Source organism: Betta splendens, chromosome 8, assembly GCF_900634795.4.
Source record: "Betta splendens chromosome 8, fBetSpl5.4, whole genome shotgun sequence".
Lineage (NCBI taxonomy): Eukaryota > Metazoa > Chordata > Actinopteri > Anabantiformes > Osphronemidae > Betta > Betta splendens.
In genome coordinates, this window is record NC_040888.2 from 603563 (window position 1) to 628323 (window position 24761).

The 24761-nt window shown below is 50.5% G+C and overlaps 3 protein-coding genes across 8 annotated transcripts; all 3 read right to left on the reverse strand.

Annotated features, from left to right (window-relative positions):
* Nucleotides 1–1136: 1136 nt before the first annotated feature.
* On the reverse strand, nt 1137–5137 carry farsa (phenylalanyl-tRNA synthetase subunit alpha). Of its 2 annotated transcripts, XM_055510798.1 has the most exons (14): nt 4953–5137; nt 4405–4542; nt 4200–4298; nt 4003–4121; nt 3337–3429; nt 3152–3274; nt 2898–3026; nt 2709–2824; nt 2543–2627; nt 2320–2419; nt 1995–2163; nt 1833–1910; nt 1512–1626; nt 1137–1412 (listed from the first exon to the last, which is right to left on the reverse strand). In XM_055510798.1, the coding sequence occupies exons 1-14, from the start codon at nt 5097–5099 to the stop codon at nt 1307–1309; spliced, it is 1617 nt and encodes a 538-aa protein (XP_055366773.1). In that variant the 5' UTR covers nt 5100–5137; the 3' UTR covers nt 1137–1306. The 2 variants fall into 2 exon arrangements, with proteins under 2 accessions (XP_055366773.1, XP_029014471.1); XM_029158638.3 differs by lacking the exon at nt 3152–3274.
* Nucleotides 5138–5421: 284 nt separating this feature from the next.
* On the reverse strand, nt 5422–16434 carry ilf3b (interleukin enhancer binding factor 3b). Of its 3 annotated transcripts, none has more exons than XM_029158533.3 (18): nt 16296–16434; nt 15068–15158; nt 14149–14372; nt 13887–14061; nt 13123–13270; nt 11449–11540; nt 10435–10530; nt 10215–10326; nt 9946–10043; nt 9760–9871; nt 9518–9631; nt 9007–9212; nt 8735–8905; nt 8382–8663; nt 8079–8211; nt 7956–8003; nt 6111–6524; nt 5422–6038 (listed from the first exon to the last, which is right to left on the reverse strand). In XM_029158533.3, the coding sequence occupies exons 2-18, from the start codon at nt 15068–15070 to the stop codon at nt 5902–5904; spliced, it is 2565 nt and encodes an 854-aa protein (XP_029014366.1). In that variant the 5' UTR covers nt 15071–15158; nt 16296–16434; the 3' UTR covers nt 5422–5901. The 3 variants fall into 3 exon arrangements, with proteins under 3 accessions (XP_029014366.1, XP_029014367.1, XP_029014368.1); XM_029158534.3 differs by lacking the exon at nt 16296–16434 and adding an exon at nt 15678–15817; XM_029158535.2 differs by lacking the exons at nt 5422–6038; nt 6111–6524 and adding an exon at nt 6617–7216.
* A 323-nt stretch (nt 16435–16757) lies between these two features.
* Nucleotides 16758–24728, reverse strand: LOC114860239 (prostaglandin E2 receptor EP1 subtype-like). 3 transcript variants are annotated; one of them, XM_055510810.1, is made up of 6 exons: nt 24016–24723; nt 23503–23676; nt 19209–19499; nt 19037–19094; nt 17842–18719; nt 16758–17644 (listed from the first exon to the last, which is right to left on the reverse strand). In XM_055510810.1, the coding sequence occupies exons 5-6, from the start codon at nt 18688–18690 to the stop codon at nt 17369–17371; spliced, it is 1125 nt and encodes a 374-aa protein (XP_055366785.1). In that variant the 5' UTR covers nt 18691–18719; nt 19037–19094; nt 19209–19499; nt 23503–23676; nt 24016–24723; the 3' UTR covers nt 16758–17368. The 3 variants fall into 3 exon arrangements, with proteins under 3 accessions (XP_055366785.1, XP_055366784.1, XP_029014526.1); XM_055510809.1 differs by lacking the exon at nt 19037–19094 and having other exon boundaries at nt 24016–24728; XM_029158693.3 differs by lacking the exon at nt 19037–19094 and having other exon boundaries at nt 19270–19499; nt 24016–24720.
* Between the last annotated feature and the right edge of the window lie 33 nt (nt 24729–24761).

Sequence of the window (24761 nt, forward strand, 5' to 3'; positions counted from 1 at the left end):
CTGCCTGGACAGACCGTCTGCTGGGTCCCCCCGACGACGAGGACGTGGAGATGGAGGCCAGTCGGTGCCACGGAGCCCTCCGCCCCCCTCCGTCGGCGCATCCGTTCTCCCACAACGCCTTCCACGTGTGGGACCAGGACGACATCGTGCTCCCTCCGTCCAGCGGCGGCAGCCCGCTGCCCAGCCCGCTGCTGCTGGCTGCCATGCCCTACATCCCGTCCTTCTTCCCACTGCCACACAGTCCCACCGGTCACGGCTCCCCGGGCTTCTCTGGCAGCCCGGGCCAAGACAGCAGCACCGCCCTGAGGGAGTTCTGACTGTACAGGAACCTGGACCCAGACACGCCTTGATGTGAATCGAGACAGAGCAGGTTCACGGTCCCTCCGTGCCCTCGCTGGGCGCGGGACAGAGAATGACAGACACCACCGCAGCTCCACCGCCCACAGGCCCGGCGTTACTGAACACGCAACATGACGGGTGTTCTGATGAGCTGCGAGCCCGTCGGTGACGCCAGCTTTACCTCGTTCCTAGAACGAGTTGTTTACTACGTCTGGAAGCTGCTCACGCTCATCAAAGTCTATTCTGAGGGGCTGCTTAGCTTAAGAGGATCTAAGGTTCCAGGTAATCCTGCAGCTCGGCAGGCGTCTCGCCCACGCTGGTGGGTTCCTGCCTCAAACGGAGAGTAGAACCTGAACCGAGTCCGCGCTGCAGGAATAAGTGTGTCCGACCGTTCAGTCGTCTGTGAAGCAGCTTCCGCCTGCTGTCAACACTGGTGCATAAGGACCGGCCGCGACGAAGCTCTGCAGTCGCAGATTAAATCACAGGAGGATCCAAAGCAACAGCTCAGGATTATGGTGTTCTCAATGATCAGCTGATTTTTTAGGCTTTTTTAATAAAGCTTTTCTGTGCTATTACTTCATTGTTAACAGTGTTTTTACTGAGGTATCGAGAGGTTCCAAGGGCTCATTTTTTTCAGGGCTGAAACCCGCAAAAAGCAAAAAAAGTTGAGGCTATGTGAAAATCAACTCGGTGAGTGAAGTGATGAGGTTCTGCTTAAACCTCAGTCCAGGCTTTGGATTGTTCTGTTCGTTCTAGGCAAGTGGCTTCAGATAAATTAACACAGCAACTACACGCAGTTGAACTTTCTTCCAAAATCTGTTTATTTGCCTTTGGTTAGAAAGCTCGTTCAACAGCATGTGGGACCCCCAGAACCCGTGGCTGCGATCCAGCTGTGGCCAGCAGATGCAGCGTCGCAGGGCAAAGAGCAAGTGGCTCCAAATTAACAGCAGTGAAAACGCTGGAGGCCTCATGAGTCCAGCTGACATATGGGGCTGTCGTAGACCATCTGCAGGTTCACCTTATGTCCCACCAGTTCCCTGATGTTGTTGATGCCGTATTTAATCATGGTGGGCCTGAAGGGCAGACGAGAGAGGCCCAGTGAGCACGTACCATCCAACAAAACCCGACACTGGCTAAAGCTCAGGACACGTCCGGTGTGTGTGTGTGTTCACCTTTCCAGAGACAGACCCCAGGCGATGACGGACACGTCCTCAGGGAGGCCCATGGGCAGCAGCATCTCTGGTCTGAACACACCTGAGTTTCCAACTTCTACCCACTTTTTTAGTCCTGCACAAACACAAAGATCCTGAAGACAGCGAAAACTAAACATTAAGACTGTTAATACATCTTCACCAGAACACATGGACAAGCACGCTCCTCATCTGCAATCACAGCTCTGTTTGCTGCAGCAGGAATAATGTGATTTAACTCAGTGCCTGCAGGTTCAGTTTGACAGATATGGACGTTTAGACGCCGCGGCAGCAGGTCTGCACCTTCGTGGTAGCTGAACACCTCCATGCTGGGCTCGGTGTACGGGTTGTAGGCTGGCTTAAAGCGCAGCTTGGTGGTTCCTGGAAGAGCACAGGAGATTTGTGTCACACACACGATCAGAAGCTCAGTGCGTGGACGCGTCTGCAGCGCCGACGGCTCCTGACCTAGTTTGGTGAAGAACTGGTGCAGGACTCCCACCAGGTCTCCCAGTGTCAGGCCGTAGTCGGCCACCACGCCCTCTATCTGGTGGAACTCAGCCAGGTGGGTGGCGTCCAGCGTCTCGTTCCTGAACACGCGGTCGATGGAGAAGTACTTGACTGGAGTGAACTTCTCCTGGAGAACGAGTCGGAGAAGCACCGTCATCAAAGCTTTGATCGGTACTGAGGGTTCCCCAATGACCTCGTCTCTGGAGCCAGTGTTGGCTTTAGAGTAAAAGTGTGTGAGCGAGCTGGCCTCTTGGGCTGGAGCCCAGCTGTGGGACTGGCTCACCTGCTGGGCCAGTTTATAGAGCATGCGCGCGCTGACAGCTGTGGTGTGAGTTCGCAGAATGTTCTTCTGGGCTTCTTCTATCTTCCAGTCGTACTTGTACCTGCAGAGGAGGATGCCGGTTAATACTACAAATGCTGCTGTGAGATGATGAGTAAGACTCAAGTTTGTGTCATTAAGTCAAGCGAGGAGGACAACGTGTCTGGTGTGATTTATTCTGTCTCACCCTTGTGACCCAAAGCCTCCCTCAGAGTGGACCCGCCTCACTCTCTCCAGGTATTCCTGCGGGAACTCGTGGGCCAGTGCCGGATCTGAGAACAAATGTTGTATTATACAGCAGTCAGAGGAGATGATGCTGGACTCTGGGCGAGAGAAGCTGGGCCTGGCCTCACCGGACAGGAAGAAGGTGTCATGCTGGTCCCTGGCCGGGTGCTGCTGGGGCTGGAACAGGGAGTCAAAGTTCCAGAAGGAGCTTTCTATGAAGTTGTTGGTCGGCATCTCAGTGAAGCTGCACAGAGCTCAGGCTTAATGCTGCGTGTTCAATGTGTGTGAAGCATCGCTGTGCTGTCATGGCTCCTCACCCCATCTCCAGGAAGATCTGCCTGAACTGTGTTCGCACCTTCATGAGCGGATGCAGGTGGCCACAGTCGGGGGCTACGCCCATGGCCTCGAAGTTGTAGGGTTTAAACTTCTTCTCCTTCCAGCTGCCTCTGGACCCAGAATTTAAAAACAGCGAAGGGCAAAGCATCTTAGAACACCTTCCGGCTGCTGTCGCTGCATTAACGTCTCTGAACAAACCATTTCCACATGTTCTGATGGTTTCTCATATTTGGACCTGTAGCCGTGTCCTGCGCTGCCTTTAGGACCAAGTCCTAGTCTTTGGCCTTGTCCCCTTTCATGAGCAGAGCCTGCTCTGTGTCCTGGGTCTGGGACCCTGCACGCTGCCACTGACGGGCAGCTGAGGGCAGACGGGACACGTTAGACCTTGTTTAAGCCCAAAACGAAACAAAGGGGACTCACGTGGCGATCATGTCGGGCGTGAGCTCCGTCTCCTGTTTGGTGAGGGTGGTGCTGAAGGAGCTGCCCTTGGTGATCCAGTAAGACTTCACCGTCCTGAGGACACAGCAGCAGACAGCCGCTGTGTTAGTGTTTGCTTTACAGAGATGAGGAGCAGCACTTGGACGCTGCCTCACAAACAGTGGGGTTTCATATTCAGGAAACCGTTCAGTACAGTAACTAAGGCGTTTGGAGCCTCCTGACTTCAGATGATTCTCTGTGTGTTTAGTGATGTGAGAAAAGGAAAATAAAGGTCTAAAGTAGAAGCAGAGCCGGACACACACTGGTCCCAGCAGAACCCATTTCTAACCCCTACTGCTGCATGCTGTCAGACAGCAGCACCACGTTAGAAGTCCTGGATATTTTCCAACTCATTTATGTTCCACACTTTAACAAGATTGTGAGGCAGGCTGAGAGCATCCTGGGTCTGAAGCAGTAAGGAAGGAGCAGTAACTGCATTAGACCTTAACAGAACACTGAAGGAGACCGTGAGTCTGGTTATGAGCACAGCGTTCTGCTGCTCTGCCATTTCAGACAAGCTCCTACTCACAGCCACCACTTGTTCCTTCATTTCCAACAGATCAGCGGACTGTGGTGTATTGCCTCAGTCTGAGCCACTCTGGAACTTACACTTCCAACAGCAGCTTCCTTTTCTTCAGCTCATTCCTTTCTTTCTCGTCCAGCTGAGAGGCGTCTCCTTTTTGAACCAGAAGCAGTTTCTGTCGGACCTGGTCCTCCACAACCTCCACCTGGGAACCAAAGAGTGACAGTTACAAACCTGAGAACCTCTGACCACAAACAGCTGGGCCGTATAAGAATCCACGTACAGTCCTGAAAATCCTTGGCCCGCCTTCGTGTGCCTTGTCCACTCGGATCCACTTGTTGGACATGGCTTTGCTAAAGCCGATCTTCCCAAAGGACAGTTTCTACATGAAGGCAAAGGCAGAACATTGTCACCAATAACAATAGGCTTCACAGCTACATGGTGCATGTATACAGACAACCCAACCCCTGTGCGCCTGCAGCACTCACCATGAGCTCAGTCTGAGCCAGACCCTCCAAAGGGACAGCGCTGAAGACCCGGGCCTCGTGGCTGCCCTGCTCAGCGATCTCCGTGCCCTCCTCCGTCAGCTCCCAATGCTTGGAGCTGCGCAAATCAGCTACGATGACCTGCACCCGGGGGACAAGCGCAACTTACCGGTATTAGCCTCAGTCACACCTGACATCTGCATCAAGTGACAGGCGTGACGTCACTTGGTCTGAAGTTTTAAAAACAGCAGAATATGGTCACGTGGATCAAGTTGTTTAGCTGATAAACTATTATAATGAACCAGATGACTAGTCGGGAGCTTTACTCTTCTCTGAAATAGTAAGTGGAGACAGAATTGAAAAGCACTTGAATGTTCCCTTGATGTGGTTCTGATGCCCAGCTCTTTAAATATTCGGAAAGTCCGGATTAGTGGACTGAGCAGTGCCTCCATGCTGAGCTCATGAACCTTTTTAGAACGTCTACCTTTCATTGCATCAGTCAAACTCCTTAGCATTCGCTAGCTAGCCTGCTAACGACGGCAGAAACCCACATCTCCGGCAGCCTGCAGACTCTTCACGGCGCCGACCACAACCTGGTGCTCCTCCCCGAGGCCGCTCGCCACGTCCCGGCTGTCCACGCCGTCGTCCGCCTTCTCAAGCCACTGGAGAAACCTCTCCACAACACCGGCGTCCCCCATGCTGGAGTCTTCGCACGGCCGAAAAGAAAGCGGAAGTGACGTAGAGCTGCGCCTTGGCCGAAAATACTCGACTACAGCGACAAGGAACAACCCGATTACCGTAATGACTGTTCACATATTCAGCAGACAAAATGAAAGCAGTTACTAGAATCTTGCGTGTCACCAGCGGCACGTGACGTCGTGAGCGGATCCTTGGTTCCGGGTTGACCCACAGGACCGAGGTTTGTCTCAACATTGAGAACGCTAGTGTTTCGGCATCACTTTGCTCTGGTCCATTTAGAAAAAAGCTTCAGATGATGAACATCACTTGAGAGAAAAACACTCAAAATAAAATGTATTTATTCATACAAACACTTGTTTTACATCAACAGGAACAAACCCTGCCCAGTCAGAAAGACAACAGCAACCTCTAAAAGCATTTATTAAAAGAACTACGTCACATCAGGTAAATTACAAAATAAGAACAAATTACAAGCAATAGAAGAAAAAAAGAAGCTGTTGTGGGTTTTGAATAGTTACAAAAAATACAAGAACGATTGTAGTTTCAAACTACACAACTGAACTAGATTCACAGGAGAACTAAAGAGCGAGTTCATATTTAAGTGACATGAATGAGGTCTGGTAGCACAGAATAAGAAAAATAAGTTAGAAATCACAGGACCGAGCACTGACCAGACCAGGACCACACCACAGACACTCACTCTGTGCCACGTGCTACACAAGAACCCAAAAGAAGCCAACATGGAAAAGGCAGAGCTGTCGCACACGTTCTTTGGATGCTTTGTAGACGCGCGGACTCCGTCTATCTGTACTTATAGTTCGTGCTGCCGTCTCCTCTGCCGTAGCCTGTTGGGTTGTGGTACTGAGAGTGGTTGGTGCCAAAGCCCTGGCTGCTGCCACCTCCTGCCTGTGAGCTGTAACTGGACTGACTACTGAAGCCTAGAGATGAACAACCAGGTCAGTGTGGACTCCGGAACAGATCTACAATCTTTGTGACTGTCGTTAACTCACCTTCGTAGCTGTAGTCCTGGCTCCCTCCAGAACCCCCCGTCACTTGACTCGGGTAGGCGGTGCTGTAGGAGTAGCCCCCGGCCCCGCCCTGGTTCTGGCTGAAGGCCTTCTTTCCTGGCCCATAGCCCTGGCCGTACTGGTTGTAGGAGCCCTGTCCGGAGGGGCCCGGCTGGTAGCCCCCCGCGGAGCCGCTGCTGGCATTCAGAGGCCCGAGAAAGGCCGACTTCCCTGCCTTGTGCATGGGCACTTTCTTTTTAGGGGTCTTGGCGCCGGAGGCGGCAGCGTAGGCGCCGTCGTTCTGGTAGTAGGCGCCGTAGGAGCCCTCCGCCGCGCCAGGTGCTGCGCTGGTTGGAGGACCGGCCGATGGACTGCCTGATGCCCCTGCTCCTCCGTTTGTGCCGCTGGAGTAGTAATCTGAGAAGTGACAGCACAGCACTGTCAACATCATCCATTAACAGCTACGCTACAGAGCATCCACTCAGACTGAAGTAATTCAGACTCTGCAGTCAGTGATGAATGGTTTTATTTATTTAAAAAAAAATAAAACAAAAAACACTTTGAACAGCTTTTCCTTCCCAAACAGAAATCTCTCTTTATTTCAGCCGTTTGTGTTCAAACATCTCCCCTGATGCAGCGTTTTGACCAGACAGTGATGTGGACATCAGAACTGGAAATGCAAATCTCAGCACAGACTGGTAGTGACAGGAACCATGAGACGATTAATGTTAAGGTCTTCATCAATGTAAACAGTGTGGACACCAAGAGGCTGCTGCCGTTTGTTGTCCAGCTCAATCCACAAACTGAGCCTTTGTCCGTGGGCAGTTCATCCACATAAGCCAAGAGAACAGAAGGTGGCCTGTGGCTACATGCATGCAGGCGATCACCTGCCCGAGGTGTCGCGCTAAGAGGACGAGACGGAGCGGACGGGTCAGTGTCACTCTGTTCCCAGGGTTGTGGTCTTGGTGGAGGAGGGTGATGGAGCTGGAACACTACTGAGTCTTTAAGTCCATGATTATCCTCTCTACAGGAGTATTTAGATTTTCTAAGACTGGGGAAGATCTATGTTGCAAACTCGTGGTAGCCATAGCAGTCTGAGACAAAGTCACCTAAAGAGTGAGACAGGGCAGAGAAAGGGAAGAAATGATCAAAATTAGCTTTATTTGGATATCTCTGCCATCAAAGTGGCAGTTCAACCTTCTATAGGTCAGAGTCGGTGGGTTTTTTAGATTTCTCTGCTCCTGTCACTCTCAGGTAGGTCAGTCCTCAGAACAGGCTGCCAGAGGGAAGCAGCTCTCATAAAAGGGGGGTTGTCAAAACCAGAATCAATCCTGTGGCTTAAAGCAGAGAAATGTAAAATCACTGAACCGGGACATCCCAACATGTGCTGTAGTCACCACCCAGCCACGTACACACCAGCGCAGCTGCCGGTGGCTTCAGAAAATATTCAGACCCTGCTGAGTGAGTCCACAAGAAAACCTGGACCTGACTGTCTCACTGGGAATTCACAGCGAGACTAGTGGCTTCAACAAGTGACACATTTTTTTAACAGTTGTTGTGAGTGTGTGGTCCATCAAAGGGAGGACATGTGGAGAACACAGTTGAAGAACCAGGACAGGAGGAGCAACTCCTTTAATGAACATGTGCTGAGACACTTTGTCCAGCAGATGAAGTCAGAAAGAACATGTCAGGAAGAACCTGAGCAACAGGTAGGGAAGCGTGTGAAGAGGATTTAGAGCTCCTGAATGACAGGTCTGAATACATTCTGAAGTGAGTGGAAACCCAACAGCTTCACAGACAGAGGACGAGACGTTACACAAAGGTCAAAGCGGTCAAATAAATACTCACTGTATCCAGAGTTAGCACTGTTTCCATAACCATACGTTCCAAAGCCACCTGGGAGGGAAACACAGGTTCACTTCTCTGATCCAGCGTTGTACCATTATTAATCCCACCCCAGCGGCGTCTTACCTCCTTGGCCGTAGCCGCCTCCGTTGTTGAACCCTCTGCCCCTCCCACGGCCACGGCCTCCTCTTCCTCGGCCTCTGGGCATAGTTGCTTCTATGCCTCCAGAGGGGCCCATCATGCCGAAGCCTGCAGCGTGCTGAAGACCAAACTTAAATAATTACCCAAACATTCACTTTTACTGAATCCTGAATGCTCCTTTACATGTAGCATCCAGCTCTATGTTGCTGATGTGAGCTTTTAGTTCTGCATCACCTTTTAAATTCTACTGACCACGTGTGATGATGACGCCTGCATTCCACTGCTTACCATCGGGGGTCCCTTCTTCTTTTTAGCAGCTTCAGAAACAGAGCCCTCTGGGAAGAGCCGCTCCAGAGCCGCCAGGGCCGCATATGCTTTGGCCACTTTCTTATTGGAACCTGTCCCCTGGAACTTCTGTCCATCGATCTCCACCTCCATGACGAAGCGTTTATCATGGCTGCCACCTGTCTCTGAGATCAGTTCGTACTTGAGGCCACGGCGCTTCTCGTTCAGCTCCATCACCGGATTCTTGCCATGTTTAGTTAGGATGGGTCCCTGTTGGCGAGCCGTCTGACAGGAAATGCATCGCTTCAGTTAAAAGGAAAGCAAACACAAGTCTCCAACAGGGAGCGGCCTCGTACCTCCACAGCGTCGGTGGCGTCCGTGTTCGCTGCGGCTGTAGAAGCAGTCGGGGTTTCAACAGGCAGCACCACTGGCTTCACATCTTCCACAGGAACTGCAAGCTCTTCTGATTTTATGGACTCGGCTGTCTTCGCCTCCACCCCTGTAGGTAGACCCATGTCCTGCAGGACCTGAAGGAGTCCACACAGATCAGTCAGACTCTGCATGTGCCTTTGAATAAATACATGCGATCAAATAACAAACTGGTCACAAAGCGTCCTTGGGTGCTCACCTTCACGGCCACATGCAGCTTGGCTGTGCGTTTGGATGGGCCAGAGGCCTCAAAGCTCTTGCCATCCACTTCTACAGCCATAGTGAAGACCGGGACGTGAACTGGGCCCGTCTGGGATATCAGCTTGTACTGAAGACCAGGCTTCAGCTGGTTGAGTCTCATCAGAGCGTTCATGGCCTGAGGAGGCTCGGCCTTCTCCTCGGCAGCTGGTGGAAGGACACCATCAAGAGGTTACACAAGGAGCAGCCTGACACGCTGAGTGTACATGTGTACGGTTAGTTCTGCTCACTAACACCTGTTCTACAGTGTTCTAGAGACCAACCGGCCTGTCATTTCACTTTGTGATTCATCATCAGTTGCTTTCCCCTGGAACTAGACACCTATCTTTTTAAACGTGTCTTAGGACCTGAGTTCTGGCCTGACATTAGTGTGGAATCGTTGCGAAGTAAAGCCTTGAAGCTGGACATCTGTGTGCTGAATGGCTGAATAGCTTCTAGGTGATAGTTCCTACATTTCTTCTGCAGCTTTTTCTTCTTCTTGTTAGGACTCTTGTCATCAGGACCCTCCTCCTCCTCAATGGGCCGTTTCATTGGTGGAGCATTTGCTGTACTAGGTGGAATTTGCACTAAATCACAAACAAATGGAAAAACAATGTCACAAGAATACAAAGCACTTTATGTTTATGGAATTATCTTTATTAGCAACCAAAACAGATTTAAACAACTGAACCAGCTAGTGACACCTCTGCTTTACCTGTGTAATCGATAGGAGCATCGGTGCGAGGCTTCTTGGGCATCTTTGAGGGAAGGGGATCCATTCCAAGCACTTTGTGAAGCTGTCCGAAAGCCGACAGCCTTAAGGCATGCTGAAATAAAGCAAATACACAATAGGACCCACACATTCTTAAACGACTCTAATGCATGGCTGTGTTTCACTCACTTGTGCACTTGCTGTGATGTCTTCTCTCTGCTGTTGGTCCAAGTGACCGATGGCATCTGTGGCCTCCTTCTCACACGGGTCAGAGATTCCAGCTCCATCTACAGAACCGTTTATTACAAACAAACCTTACAGACACATCTCTGCTAATCACACAACATGTCCTGGGAGCAGTATTCAACTAATTAATGAGGACAACAGAGCTGGTTTTAAACTGATATGATGCAGAGGACAGAGGACAACATGTTAGAGACAGGACTCTACCCACACACCTGCCATGAGGATTCCTGAAGCCAGACACTCCAAAACCCTCCGCAGAGCTTCTCCTGCACCCATGGGCCGGTTCCCTGTGCCAATAGCCTTCTCACAGATCAGCTCCAGTGGCTGCAGATAGACAGGGAATGAGGACATCACTAAGCTTGGTTAAGGTGTGGGTCTACCAAATGAGCTTTAGTTGTGACCAAGAAGACAAACGACAAAGATTTTGCTGACCCAGCCACGAAGCGGGGCCCAGGACGGGACGCGAACACACAGGTCCCTCAGGATCCGAATGACGATGACACAGGAGCGCAGCCCATTGGCTCTGGCCTGTGGACACAATGAAGGAAAGGGGGGGGGGCATGTAGTGTTAGCTCAAGATAGAAATAACAGAGCAAAATCCAACAAATGACAGTAAGTAAAAGAAGCCACTTGGACTTTGAGCATTAGCTTTGCCATTATGTCCAGAGATAACAATAGACGATGCAATGTTTGATTACTTCATTTATCCAAATTCACAACTGGGAGTCAAAAGCCAAAATGACTAATGGTATCAGACATCAAATATATGTTTGTGGGGAGAAACACATGCATGTGCCTAAAGAGGAGGAGTAACTTTATATCAGCTTTGAAACAACTGCTTGCGTTTGCAGTCATAGTAAATATAAATTTAAAGGAGAGACTCCAGGTGCAATATTCCTGTTGGTTTTGAGTAAACAGCCAGAGAGCAGGAGAAGCCGAGGCAACAGTCTACAAGAAGCTGCACAGATGGACTGTCAGAGTGACAGGATGGCCATGAGCTGCCAACGTGGCTCTCTACAGACCTTCTCTTTAATGCTACAGGATGGTGAAGCAGGAGGTGCTCGAAAGGTGGAAAACAAGTCACTCACAAACACTGACAAGATAGAAATATTGCACCTGACACACGGTGGATTAGTCCCACATTGAGGCTGATTTGAATTAAGCAGCTGTGAGGGAGGCTAATAAACTCAGGAACTAAAAAGCAGCAATGAACCATTTCAAAATAAAAATGCCACGGCAGGAGAACCTGTTTAGTGAGCAAAGCAACTCTACAATAGTGTAGTAAAGGTTTCATCCAGATCATCAGGTATTACTACAGGAAGAACACTTCAAGAGTAAATAAAGAAAAATAACATAGAACATCCAAAGAAAAGACAAAAGAACATCGAGCGTAAACCAAAGTGAAAACTACTTCTGTTTAGAGACAAATAAAGACAAGATCCAAACCTGGAACCACTTAGCGTGGCGGAGAGATGCCAAGGCAGTTAGGCATTTCTGCCTGTCCAGAACATCCGGGGGATCGTTGACTGAAAGCGATTCTATTGGCAGGTGGAATAAGAAGACAAGGTACAGTTTGACCAAGGGGAGTTCTGTCATCCGGCCAGGGGGAACACAGGCAGCCTTCCCAAACCACAGGCAGGAAGGGGAAGGGGAGGGGGACCCCTCCTCTGGAGAACCGCTACGCGTCTCATCCTTCCACTTATTATGCATCTACACGCTCACACCCACAGTAATTAGGGCGTTAGAACAGAGCACAGCCACGGTGGGTTGGAATTAGACCCTGACAAAATATATCCTTAACAAGAATAATCACAGAGGCTTCTCTGTAGCTGCTCCAAATCAAATGGAGGAATTAGTGCTAGACAGGGTGGATCACCAGAGGTTCTACGGTCTCAAGTTAGTCTGTTAGAACAATGTGAAGGTTCTTATGTGAAAATAAGGCATCAGTGGAAACGCTTCACACTACTTCACCTTCAGTAGCAAGATTCATTGCTTTGAGAGAATGAATAGGAATTTTACAGTAACGGCCTCTCAATAAATGCTCATACTGAAGCCAATGCAGTGCATCAGGTGCTGGCCAGAGATCAGCCCTTCAGAGAAGTAAAAGGTCCTGTCTGAACCAGAGAACTCTCCACAGTACGTTTTCTACCACCTCGCTATACTGTGCTCATAAAAATGAATAAACTCTGTGCTATTGTCCTAACAGGAGGCAGAGCCCCTCCCCTTCGGCCCTATTCTGGGTACACTGCACATTGCCCCTTCCGAGACAGAGAGCGGCCAGTTGGTCAAAGGTCCAGCGTCCCTAAAATTGACAAACTAGAAGGCTTGACAGAGAGAATCAGAATTGGAACCACAGGCAGAAGTTATCAGATGCACAAACGTGGGTATCAAAACAGGTCCACACTGCAGCAAAACTGATGGCTTCAGAAAAAGTCCCATTAATGATACCAAAGACCCAAAGCGGGCCCTGCTGTTAGCACGGGGCTACAGATAAGGTCAAGGCTAAAGACCTGCCAACACTGGGATCACAACTACTGCAGGCATCTCAGATGGAGTCGCTGCTTCCTTTCCCTGTATGTTTAGGCAGGATGCTGGACATGAATGCATTTCCACACGCTCCTTGTCATTACATGTAACCCCGAGCCTTCCCTGCCAAGGAACCTCAGACAGCCCATCGCCACTGCTGGGTCCATCCGCCAAGGACAAGCTCAGCTCGTGTTTTGCTACTCATTTTTGCTGCAATGCAAACCGTTCATCATCAGTGATAAAACACATGCAAACAAAGTGGTCTCTCTTGAATTGGGGAAATTCTCAGTAAGCCTTCATTCGTTGGTGACCTTGATGATGGTGGGGAAGCCATGTCCTCAGCAGTCAGTAAACTACCTGCCCTGTACTGTATATTGGGCCATCAAAAATGTACAATTACATTACATGGAACTATGAGAGTGGCTAGAGCTATAAGCATAGCACATGTTCATTATGTGATGGTGCATTCTTGTCCCCTAGCTCCATTGAAGGCCCAATAAACAATAACTGTCTAGCCTGGCTTGCTGCTTGGCCTCCCTGCTGAAGGAGTAGAACCTCTAACTACGACACAGAGGCCTGGATGTAGGAGCTTACCTCCAGCAGCAGCCCTTTCGATCTCCTCACGCACCAAAGGGGATGTTAGGTGAATGGTGAGGGTGAGGGGGGGCTCCTTGGTGTTCTTGATGATAATACTAGCCTCACGGACGTTCTGGGTCACCACATATTTGTCTTCTGTGATAGTCTGGGAAGGAGAGCGAGGAGTAAATGGAACAGAACGATGATACTCTGAGGCTGATTTGCCATGTGTGTAATACAGAGATTCATTGTACAGTCTGTCAAAGGTGGAATCTGGCATCCACCAAGTACTGAAGCAGCGACGTGGAGGGTGTAATGGAAAAATTGGGTTTCTCTTATACCGTTATCGTATAGTTTATGTTCAGCTTACATGTTTCTTATACGTGCACTTCAGTTCATATCACTTTTTATATATCTGACTGGCTCCTGTCGGACTCCCCAAAACCAAGGTCGAGAAGCTCTCGCTTTTTGTGATTTGACTTTTATTGCCCCTTCTCTCTGACAGTGAGACGCTAGGCATTTTGGGATCTTTGTATTATACCTCTGTGGTGTATGTTTTAATCTCCCCAGCTGGTCTTTGGGTTATTGATTGTGCACAGTCAACATCAATGTTTTAATTTGCTTTACAATTATTTTTCCTTTTGTTACTGCAATAAATTACACAATAGACAACTCTCTCATCAGCTTCTTTATTGGGAATTTCCACAACATGGTGTAATGTGTTTCTCCAGTTCCCTCAATTAGGAGCAACAATAACTTATTCTGCCGCTGTATGTCCTTACCTTGAGCTGAGTAACCAGATTCTCAGACACCTTCTTCAGCAGACTGATGGTGGGCTTGTCCTTACAGAGGAGGACCAACTCCAGGTCTAGGTCCCCCTTCAGTAGCAGGCCCTTGGCCACCAGACCCACCCTCATTACACCACGCAGAGAGCGAGTTGCCTGATCTTTGTGATCACTGTCAGGGGTAAGGGGTTGAGGTGCGCTTAGAGGGGAGACATTAATGTTTCTTACTTAATAAATTTTAGCCTTCACATTTCTTCACCTTTCTTTATCAGGATCTGTGCCGTCTGACTCAGACTTGGACGTTCCCTTCTCCTGTTTATCTAGCCAGTCAGAGACGGCCTTCAGCGCTCGCTCCGTGTGAGACACCATGTTCTGGACAGTTTCCAGCTCCTCCTGAGTCGGGTAGATGGCAGAGTGTTTGGCCATGACGTGACGATCATCATTCATGAAGACGCGCATTGAGCGGTGGCGCATCGGGGGAGGCTGGCATTGAAATGAAAGGAGATAAGGATTGAATAGTGGAGGTAAACGTGGAGACGAACCTGTTTGTGATGTGTATGCTTCGGTGAAAAAAATAACTTAAGCTGCTGATGTAGGAGAAGCAATATCCGGGAAATTCCCATTGAATATTCTACACAACATCACAGTCAAAAATCACCTCACAGAAATCTAACTCATGGTGCAGAACAGAGGCTGGCAGAAGTACTGTAACACCTCGCTAAACAACTGATCATCATATTGCCCTCATTTGACTGATTCTAGTTTATGAGCCAGGATCAGGTCATCCTGGAATACGCCTTGATAAGCACTGAGGGCTTCTATTTTTAAAGGAACAGACCTTCTCACTCACTCGTCTTTGATTAATTAAATCACTGACACAGAGAACACACGTCTGGCTCAGACCTGCATCGCAGTGATTACACAAGGCGGCTGTCTGGACTGACAGCCACAGCAGGTTTAGAGGCAAGTAGGGATGTGGAAGCGGCAGTGTGTCCCTGAAGCCCCAGGCAGGCTGGAATAACAAAGTACTGGCACCAAGGCCTGCCACTATATTAAGATGTGACAATGCCTTTGTCCCGTTAGCGGTTATATTCAGCAAGTGAACCAGTGTGTGTTTCTTATCTGTTTACATATTAATGTAACATCGAACATAATTAATACTGAAAATAAATAGTTACCATTGCTGTTCCAGGGACTGAGGCTCGTGTCCAGTGAATGGTGGCGTTTTCTCGTCTTCTCGGCAGCAGGTGACAGAGCTGCAGTGCGTCCCTACAAGACAGAAATGTACAGGACTTAACCTACACACCACCGTAGGCTCAGCTGGATGACACTCGTAGTTTTGATCAATAACTAGTTAAAGATGATCAATAATGACCTCGGGCAGGCGTCACCACTCAGAGTTTGAGAATAGAACATACTCAATCTGTTTTGTTTCCTGTCTTTACATGCGATGGTGTGTCTGTTCATCTTCTGCTACAAAATATGTATAATGATAATAAAAACTTAACAGAACAGTCAGCAATAACGCTGTAGTAAAAGCAGCAGGCTCAGTAAACTAAACCAGTAAACGCAGTAAGAGAGAATCAAAATGCAAAATGTCCAAGAGACTATAAACAATCCTGACTGTTTACGTGGCTGCTTTATAGGAACAGACAAAAGTCGGTGCCCACGTTCACACAGACGATCGCCTGGTCAGTACGTTAGCCCTTAAACAGTCCAGCTCTAAAGTGATCAGCAATACACTACAATAACTGAAGCTTGCCTCGTACGCATGTAACGTTCACTTACTTTATGCCACTTCCATTTCAGCGAACAGTTGTGGCAGGAAAACAACTCCCCAGTCAGTCCCAGTGCAGTAAGAACATCACACCTGTTGTCTCACCTGTCGAAACCAAGCCCCTACGTCACCTGTTAACCCGCAGCTGTGGCAACTGCTGGAGGTTTAGGGGCGCAGATTGCTGCGTTCGTGGACTTTTAACATAGACGCCATTTTATTTCAGAGCGGAGCCGGAGTGTGAACGCTGCGGGCCAACTACCCCCACGAAACGGATCCCCTCCGTCCGAAGCAGCGGTGCGACGCCTTCACCGTGGCGCATCACATCCAGCACTTTTAACGGTGTCGCCCAGAAAGACGGAGCAAAGGATCGGTTTTCAGCGGCGACTCCAGTTTACACCCTAAAGCTGCCCTGTTGCATATGGACCACTAAAATGGTAGAGACGCTGTTTAATGCCCAGCCACTGCTAGCTGCTAGCGTGTTAGCCTAGCCGAACAAAGCCAAGAGGGTCTACCCTGCACGAGTGTGAGTATAAATAAACATTAGAAGTAATACACTATGCTAATCGGCGAGCACATGCAAAAGCACCCAAACAACCAGAATCAATTATGTTGTCGTTTTTTTTACTCACCGTGTCGTCGCTGCTGCTGAAGGACCGCTAGCTCCCGGTTCCAGCAGCTAAGGACCAGCGACGGAAACGCCCACAAGCTAAAAACCTCTGCGCTCATTGGACAGAAAGTCCACGTGACAAGCAACGACACCACTCGATCGTTTCAAAGCGCTGTCGGTGTGAAGCTGAGGGTCCGAGATGTTGAACCAGATGTCGAAATCAGCAATTCGTCCTCGTCTTACGTCATCCACGAGCGACTCCTCCGTGTTGGTTTATTGTTGAAGCAGGTATGTGAAACACCAGCAGGACTCGATCTGAAGAAGGTCTGCCAGTTCACAATACAATAAAATGATACAATAAAAGTCATGAACATGTGTTCCTTTATCAATCACACCATCCTAGTAAAAATATTTCCCAGGGCACAACCTAGAAAATAGCTGAACACTGGAAACAGACCCACAGTTTAAAAAACTGTGACGAACATTAAACAGATAACTTTTTCTCCTTTATTGACAACATTACATTCAAATAGCTTTTGCAGGAAAGTTTGACTTCCGTCCCGTTTCTTTACTGTACCTACATTCACAGAGACACAGTGATATCACCAACATATGTGGTTGTTCACATCTTCAAGCACACACTTCTCTTCTCTCACGTCTTTGACTTTAAATTGAGAACAAAACAACCAGAGAGTAAACAGCTGAGATATTTGCCTTGGAACTAAACACATCATCAATGTACATCTGGTCTCAGAGCAGATGTATGTGCAGGATGTTGTCAGTTCACAGCGTGGCCCGAGTGAAGGCCTGGGGTCTTTTTTCATAATCTCCAAACGCCCCACGACTTCAGAAGCTACAACACGGCGAACTGCTCGTCATCCGGTCTGCCCCTACAATGACAGTGTGATCTCCAAAGCTGCTTAAAGGGGAAATTCACCGGGTTGGAGCGGGCTCGGCCTTCTCCTTCTCCTTGTAGTGCAACCCGGTTCTGCCAATCAGAGGCCGTCCTCTGCCAGTCAGGGACCGGTGGAGCCCTCTGAACACTGCTCAGGCTCAAATGCCGCCAGCTGGATCCTCAGAGCTCCTCCTTGGTCCTCAGGTCTTCTTAGTGGAGTTTTTCTCTGAGCTCTGAAAGGAGCCCACGTCCCAGCGGGTGGAGCGGAAGGTGTTTCCCTTAAAACTGGCCTGCTTCTTTGTGATGCGGTAGATCTTCCTGAGGACGGCGCGCCGCAGCAGGATGTAGACCCACGGGTCCAGGATCTGGTTGCAGGTTGCCATCCTGACACCCGTCATCATCAGCCGCCTGTAAGTGTCTCTGTCGCTGCTCAGGGAGCCGCTGTAGGAGCGCTGCGCCGCCATCAGACCAAAGATCTCAAAGAAAAAAAACAGATCAGAATGTAGATCATGAAGTGGTGAGTTTTAATGCATCAGAGTAAACCTCCTACTTCAGCTCCTACTTTGCAAACGTAAATAGACACTGGGGGGTTCGAACCTTGGATGTACATGTTGGTTAGTGAGTGATTATTGATTTAATTAACCTACTTAAATGGGTTCATTCCCACACTCACCAGCAGGGGGCTCCAGCAGATGCAGGACGTCACCATGATGCCAACCAGCTGCACCACCATCTCGGTGTCATGGGACCTGGCCAAGCGGCGCTGGGAGCAGGAGCTCTTCCTCAGCCGGGCCCTCACCAGCGTGATGCCGCTGATGGTGTTGCACACAAAGGCCGAGGCCAGAGAGCTCAGAGCCAGGCCAGAAAACAGCCCCACGAAGGCCAGGTCTGTGGCCTTGGTGTCCTCCATCACCCTGATGAAGCACCAGGTCCCCGGGTACTGGTAGGCGTATGCACCCACGCTGAAGGAGGGAAGGACGGCCACACATAAAGCCAGAAACCCCACCAGGCTCAGCGCCACCTTCGTCCGTGCTGTGGTCACCAGACGAGCGTGGAGCAGAGGCCTGGTGACCCCCAGGCAGCGCTCAGCAGCCATGGCAGAGCCCAGGAAGAGGGGGCACAGGCCGAAGAACACCATGCAGCCTCCCAGGAACCTGCAGGACGGATCGGGATCGCCCGCCAAGCTGGAGGCGTCGGTGGGTCTGATGCTGGTGGAGTACCTCCTCAGCACCAGGGCCCCGTTGATGACGTGTCCGGCCAGGTCGGTGGCCACCAGCGAGCTGGCAAGAAGCAGGAACGTGGCTTTGGAGCGCCGACGGAAGCGGTTGTACGCCTTGGCCAGGATGGCGAGCGCCACCACGTTGAACAGAATGCCCAGAGTCATGGTGAGGCCCGCCGCCGTGGGGTTCCTCCTTGGGCCCGCGGTGCCGTTCCCCACAGCCTGCACCATGGTGCTGTGGTTAGAGAGGGGAGAGGAGGCGGCGCTGCCTGCTGACCAGTTGTAGTGCTGCATCGCCAGCATCACTGCTCGGTTCTGGGCCTGAGAAGGTCCTGAAACAGAAAGCGGGCCGGGTCACCGGACCGGGTCACTGGACCGGGTCAGCACGGCCGCGACACAGCTACAGGAGGTGGGGATGGTCTGAGGCCGCATCCAGATACAGCTTCTCATAAGGAGCCGTCAGGACTGGATCATCTGAGCATCAGCGTTAGTGAACGTGTCTGGAGGTCAAACCATTAACACCAATACAAACACAAACACGAAACAACCACCAGGAGGCGCAACGGGGCCACAAACACACCGACAACACACAGACGCAAAACTACCAGATCTCTACACACTGAGCTGAGCCGCGCGCAGAACGCCTCACCTCAGTCTGCACCGTGGTGCATGTGGTTCTGGTCCAGGTCCAGGAGCCTAAACGCAGCCTATTAAACATTCTTTTAGCTGCCGAACTGGGTGTGAATGGATGATATTTAACTTTTTTCTGCATATTTCACACAATAAACCATCTCAAAAACACATTAGCGCGTATTTATCACCATGGCCGTGTTTCCATACGTCGCAGCGAGCAGCGGGACGAACCTCACCGGTCCAACCCACCTCTGGAGCGGATCGTCCGTGCGGGAGCGCTGCTTCTCTCATAACTGGATCCTGGATGTCCCCGTGCGTCCTCGTCCGTCTCATCCGCTGCTGCTCCGCCTGCAGCTCTCCGCTTTTATAGACGGGAGCCTCCGGGGAGGGGCCGAACCCACAGAACCAGCCTCTAACTCCACCTCACGGCCAGGATCCGGACGGACCGGCCGAGGTCGGTCGTGAGCTCAGGTATCAGACTGTTAAGATGCAGCAGACAGCGTTGGATTGAAGCGAAGAGCACGGGAGCTGCAGAATAATTCATCAGTTGATTGACAGGACCTTATTAACAAATATCAAACATTGTGGGTCTAGTTTCTCCAAATACTGGAAGGATGAAAGGCGGATAAAAAGTCCTATTCACGACGTTCATCTTCCAGTATTTTAGTGTGACGTCAGTGTTTCCGTCTGAGGCGCCACCTGCTTGTTAACTGTTAGGAAATGAAACACCAGCCGTCAGAGAAGCTGGAGCCTTCACATCACGTTAATGCTTCAGACATCTGGAGGCAAACGCACATCAGCACCACGCATGTGCACAGAACCACGGCATGGGTCCGTTCTCAGGCTTAACAATGTCCTGGACCGGTCAGAGAAGCGGCCGTGGGAACGAGCTGTCTACACGACCGCTTTATTAGGGACACCTGTCCAGTGGGCTCTGAGTGTGTTCAGGGACCAGGAGGTGGTTCTGAAGGTGGTTCTTGTCTGGCTACAGCCTCAGTGGAATCCAGCATGTTGGAGCCGCAGCCTGAAGCCGACCGTCACAATCACCAGCACTTTAACTGCAGCGTCTCGCCTCCATCCTCCATGTGTTTTATCAGAGCGGAGGTCAGCGGTCAGGTCTCGTTGGACCATGTTCACACGTCCCCATGTTAATATACATGAGTTCCCAGATCATTGTGTAGGTGAAGGAGCCTCTGACAGAGGCAGAGAAAATGAGAGCGCTGTGATTAGCAGGACATTACAGCTGTTTAGGCTGAGGAACATCTGGCTCTGATGGAAACAGATGTTTGAGTGTTGCTGTGGTTCAGGGAGGTTTAAGGTTCCAGGATCTCGCTGAGGCCGAGGTCCCTGTCGAGTTCGTCCTCCACTGAGTGCAGCCTCCGCCTTTGGGGCGCATGCTCTGGCCTGTCACTCGTCCTGCATGTCCTACACCAACATTCACGGGAGGCTCTGCCACATCTGGAGCATCTGTAACGTTCTGGTTTCATTCATAGCGTCTGCATCAGATACGTCTGAACCGGTTTCGCCCCCTGGTTCCTGCTGTGTGACACCCGTGCGGTCATGATGCGTGATGCGCATGAGAACCCTCTCGTCCAGCTTTACGGGTCCTGAACCGCATGAAGCTTTGTTTCTCGGCAACCACACTGTTTGTTATAAATGTATTGTGCAGCATCTTGAACACGCAAATGCAGAGAATGCGCGGGCAAACAGAAGGTCCATCAACAGACGTTGTTACGTAAAACGTCATCACAAAATGCCCATCATACTTTCCAGCTTCTCTGCATCAGGATGTTTCTGGAGCGTTTCTTTGGCTCAGAGGAAAATCAGGGAACACAACCTGTGTTTGCACAAAGTCACACATGGTTTTGGTCTGGAGGAAAACAGTCAAATAAGAAAACACATGGTCCAGTGTTCTACTGGAACTCTGCTACTGGCGCGTTTGCTTGGTACAGAAGCGTGGCACAGCCACAGAAGGCCTCATTCACCGGGCGCCAGCTGGAGGCGCTCCACCTGCAAACACAAGTGGCCCCGACAGTTAAATGAGCACCAAAAGCCAAAACAGTGTGGCTCAATGGCCTCAGGCTGGCGCCTCCTATGACCTTTGGCCTGTGTGGCTTTTTATCATTTACTGGCGTGTTCGTGGCGTGTTGATCCGACACTACAAAGTTCTGGATGAGCCTGAAACGTGGGACCTGGACCCGGCGCTGGCTCCACTGGGATCCAGCGGCGCTTAAACAATCACTGCTGTGACACACGCCCGCCCTGTTCCGCTGCCCGTCACCTTCTGCACTTCCTCCTGACCCGAACACAAGGGGCTGCTTTTCCTCCAGCACCACATGGATGTTGTGTTTGAATAGTTGTATATTTACACGAGTTCAGGAGCTGAACTTCCTTATCAGAGGCCACAGCTTTAAGGAGAAGCCGTCTAGACGGAAGACGCTGCTGGGTCACGGTCCCATCGCGCAGCACAGAACGTTCAGGGTCAGAACCAACTGAGAGCCAGAGACGGAACCAGTGCATTGGATGTGCGCCGTTTCGGCAAATGGACTGGATAATTGCGTCCTTCCCGTTGGTTTCGCTCTGGCTCAGTTACAGATTTGCACTTTGGTGCTGAAAGCCTCTAAGCCTCACATTCACCCTCATACATGAGTCATTACGGCCTAAATGTGGCATCAGTCAAATAATGCATTTATGCAATTACCATCACCCTGAAGCCAAGACGTGACTTCTGATGTAAGCTGGATTCAGCAGCAGCCGTGGTGACGTTGGCTGCACTGGTTGGTTGATGCAGCGGCTGGAACCAACGCTCTGAGGCTGTGAAGGAGCTCCTTCCAGGATAAAAGTCACCACAGAGCATTTACTGACAGAGCAAATGGTTTTTAGGAAGGAGTAGAGCCCAGAGTCAACAAGTCCCACAAACTCAGTTCAAATGAACATGATCCAAACATGCAGGTTTCATGACTTACTCGCTAATTTTAAGGGTCTCACAGACTGTTTAACTGCTCAACCAACTTTAATGTTGACGGAACAAAAGCGAGTTCTACTGGAAAGAACCCATGTGAAGCTCCTCCACGCGGATCCAGCAGCGTCAGGTGTGGGAGGAGTTTCCACCTTAACCCTGCTGCCTGTTGCGGTCTCTGCTGAGCGTCCCATTGAGACTCCAGCAGAAAAGCGGGCCATGACTCACAGGAGGAAACACTTGGCTGCAGCTCTGAGAACCTTCACAGAACAGGTCCAGAGGGAGACCGAGAAAAGATCAGCAGGGATCAGACGCAGAGCATCAGGATGTGGGTGTGTAAACAGGAAGAGAGACGTGTGACCCCCCCCCGCTGCACCAGCTCCGTCTCTGCTCTCAGGGCTCAGAGGTGAAAGGCCTCGGCGTCCCACAGCACCAGGCCCGTGGCGCTGGGCCACTTCCTGTAGCCGAGCGGCCACAGGAGCTGATGGTCTGGATGGGATCTGGATCAGAAGGTGATAATGAGGAAGCAGGGTCCCAGCACCGCCGCCGTGAGCGGGTCGGAACCCCGCCTTCACGGCGCTGGTGATGGATTAAAACAGCTACCGGCTGCAGGCTCTCTTTGCTGGGAGACAGAACCGTGAGTGGTCAGGCCCGGTTCCAGATGGATCAGCTGACCACAACGTTTAACGGTCCCTCTGCCTGGCTAACTTTAGCTTTTACAGCTCCTCTGCTCCATCACCTGAGTTTTCTCAAAAATTTGCCTTTCTCTGTGCTTCCCCAGTTCTGGGCCTCAGATCAGTAGGACTGACCTCATTTTCTTCCTCTCCCATGCCATCGCCTCATAATGGACTTGGCTGAAATCTTATCCATCACAATCACGTCCAACTTCTCAGAGTCGTCACTCAACGTTGCTGCAGAAAGTGTTGGGGAACGCGTTGAGTTTGGGGTCGTGCGTCTCTAACCGCGTCTAAGAACCGGGCGGGTTCTATTGATGGGAACTGATGAATGTGATGAAGTGAGTTCTCTCGTCTCACCGCCGTCTGGTGGCTCATCAACATTTCATTGTGTGGCTCCTCTCGTAAATGCATCCACAGACTAGAGAGCATCTCAACAGATCGATGCAAGCTGAAAGCATCGGTCTGTGAATTACACGGAAATGAGTTCACTCCCATGAGTTGAAACTGGTTCAGGTCCAGAGCAGTTTTCCTCTCTGCTCAGTCAGAGGTGTCACCGTGTTCTAATAAACCATGGAAGCTGCAGTGAAACAGAGCTGGAAGCTGAGGAAAACCTCCAGGGGTCAAAGGTCACGCTGCAACTCTGTGGAGAGGATCCATTAAAACCTATTTAGAGGCAGCGACATGAGGAAGCCATTAAAAGCTGGAGATGAGCTGCTAATGTGCTGCTGCTTGACGGGCGATCAGCTTCTCCCCTGCGTTTATTAGCACTCGATGAAATTAACTAAAGAGCAACCACATGTCAGAGTCTCAGGAAACACAGAAATGCTGATGGCTGTGTTCACCCACCTGCCTGGATGTGACCACAGGTCCACGGATCACAGCAGTCAAGGTTGAAAAGCGCGTCTGCATCGTTCTGTTCTGGAACCGGAGAGGAACCGGCTGCTCTAAGAGGATCATGACCCAAAGCTGTTGGAGGGAGTCCAGGCTCAGCGTGAACTGCTCCATCGGCTGCTGTTTCCTCTGCTCATCAGGAAACACAATTTACTGCAAGTTGTAAATATATTTGGAGAGTTTTCAAATAAATACGTTTTAATTTTCCAGCACCGAGCACACAGAACCGGCCCGGCTCCACACCTGATGGCGCCAGGTTGAGCGCCTCATCCCTGCGTTGAGCTCTAAACTGAGCTCAGCAAGGGATGAACCCGAAAACAACCCATTTTGCGTGAATACGGATTCGAATGGATGAAATTCAGTAAAGCAACCTGGAACCGACTGAACAAACAAAACACAGCAGCTGGAAGCGGCAGCAGCTCACACTCCAGCTCTTTCTCTGTGTCTGAATCACTGACATTTCCTGACCTTTGCTCAGCTTTATTGAGTGCTGTTTGGTCCACTGGGAAGTGAATGCGGCCCCTTGGGTCCCAGCATCTGATCTCCACAGAGAGATCTGACCTTTTCCTGTTTTCATTCCAGGCAGATCAGCTTCTGAGGAGGTTCAAAAAACATGAAGAAGAGGAAAGTATCAAGTAGTAGAAGGGCCCGAAGCTACACCAGATGAAATGTTTGGACTCACCGGTCCACACACGTACTGTAACAGACTTCACCTAAAAGCATAAACCCAACAACAAACACACAGACGCTCTGAAAAAGCAAAGTCAGGGCACAAACCCAGCTTAAGTTCCAGGAATCCATTTAGTAAACACGCACCAGAACGAAGCCTGGACCACAGGGAGCAGCATCCAGCCTGATACCGTCAGCCCATCGGAACCTCATGCAGCTCTGGCCCATCAGATAACAGGTTGATGATGGACATGATGAGCTGCTGCTTCTGGCTTCAGCTGATAGGATCGCTGCCATCAAACATTTCCTCAGAGATGTCATCACCACAGTGTACACAGATTCTGCTCCTATTCAGACTCACGTCCAAGTCGTTTTTCCACCACGCGGCGCAGACGTGGCTGTAACCTCCCCACCTCCCAGGTGGCTGCTGTTCTGGGGAATCCAGCTGAGAAGCAACAGGAACCACAAACACCACCATGTGCCCTCGGCCCCCGTCGGCCCCTCATCAGTCGGCCCCTGGCCCCCCATCAAGCACCAGTCAGTGA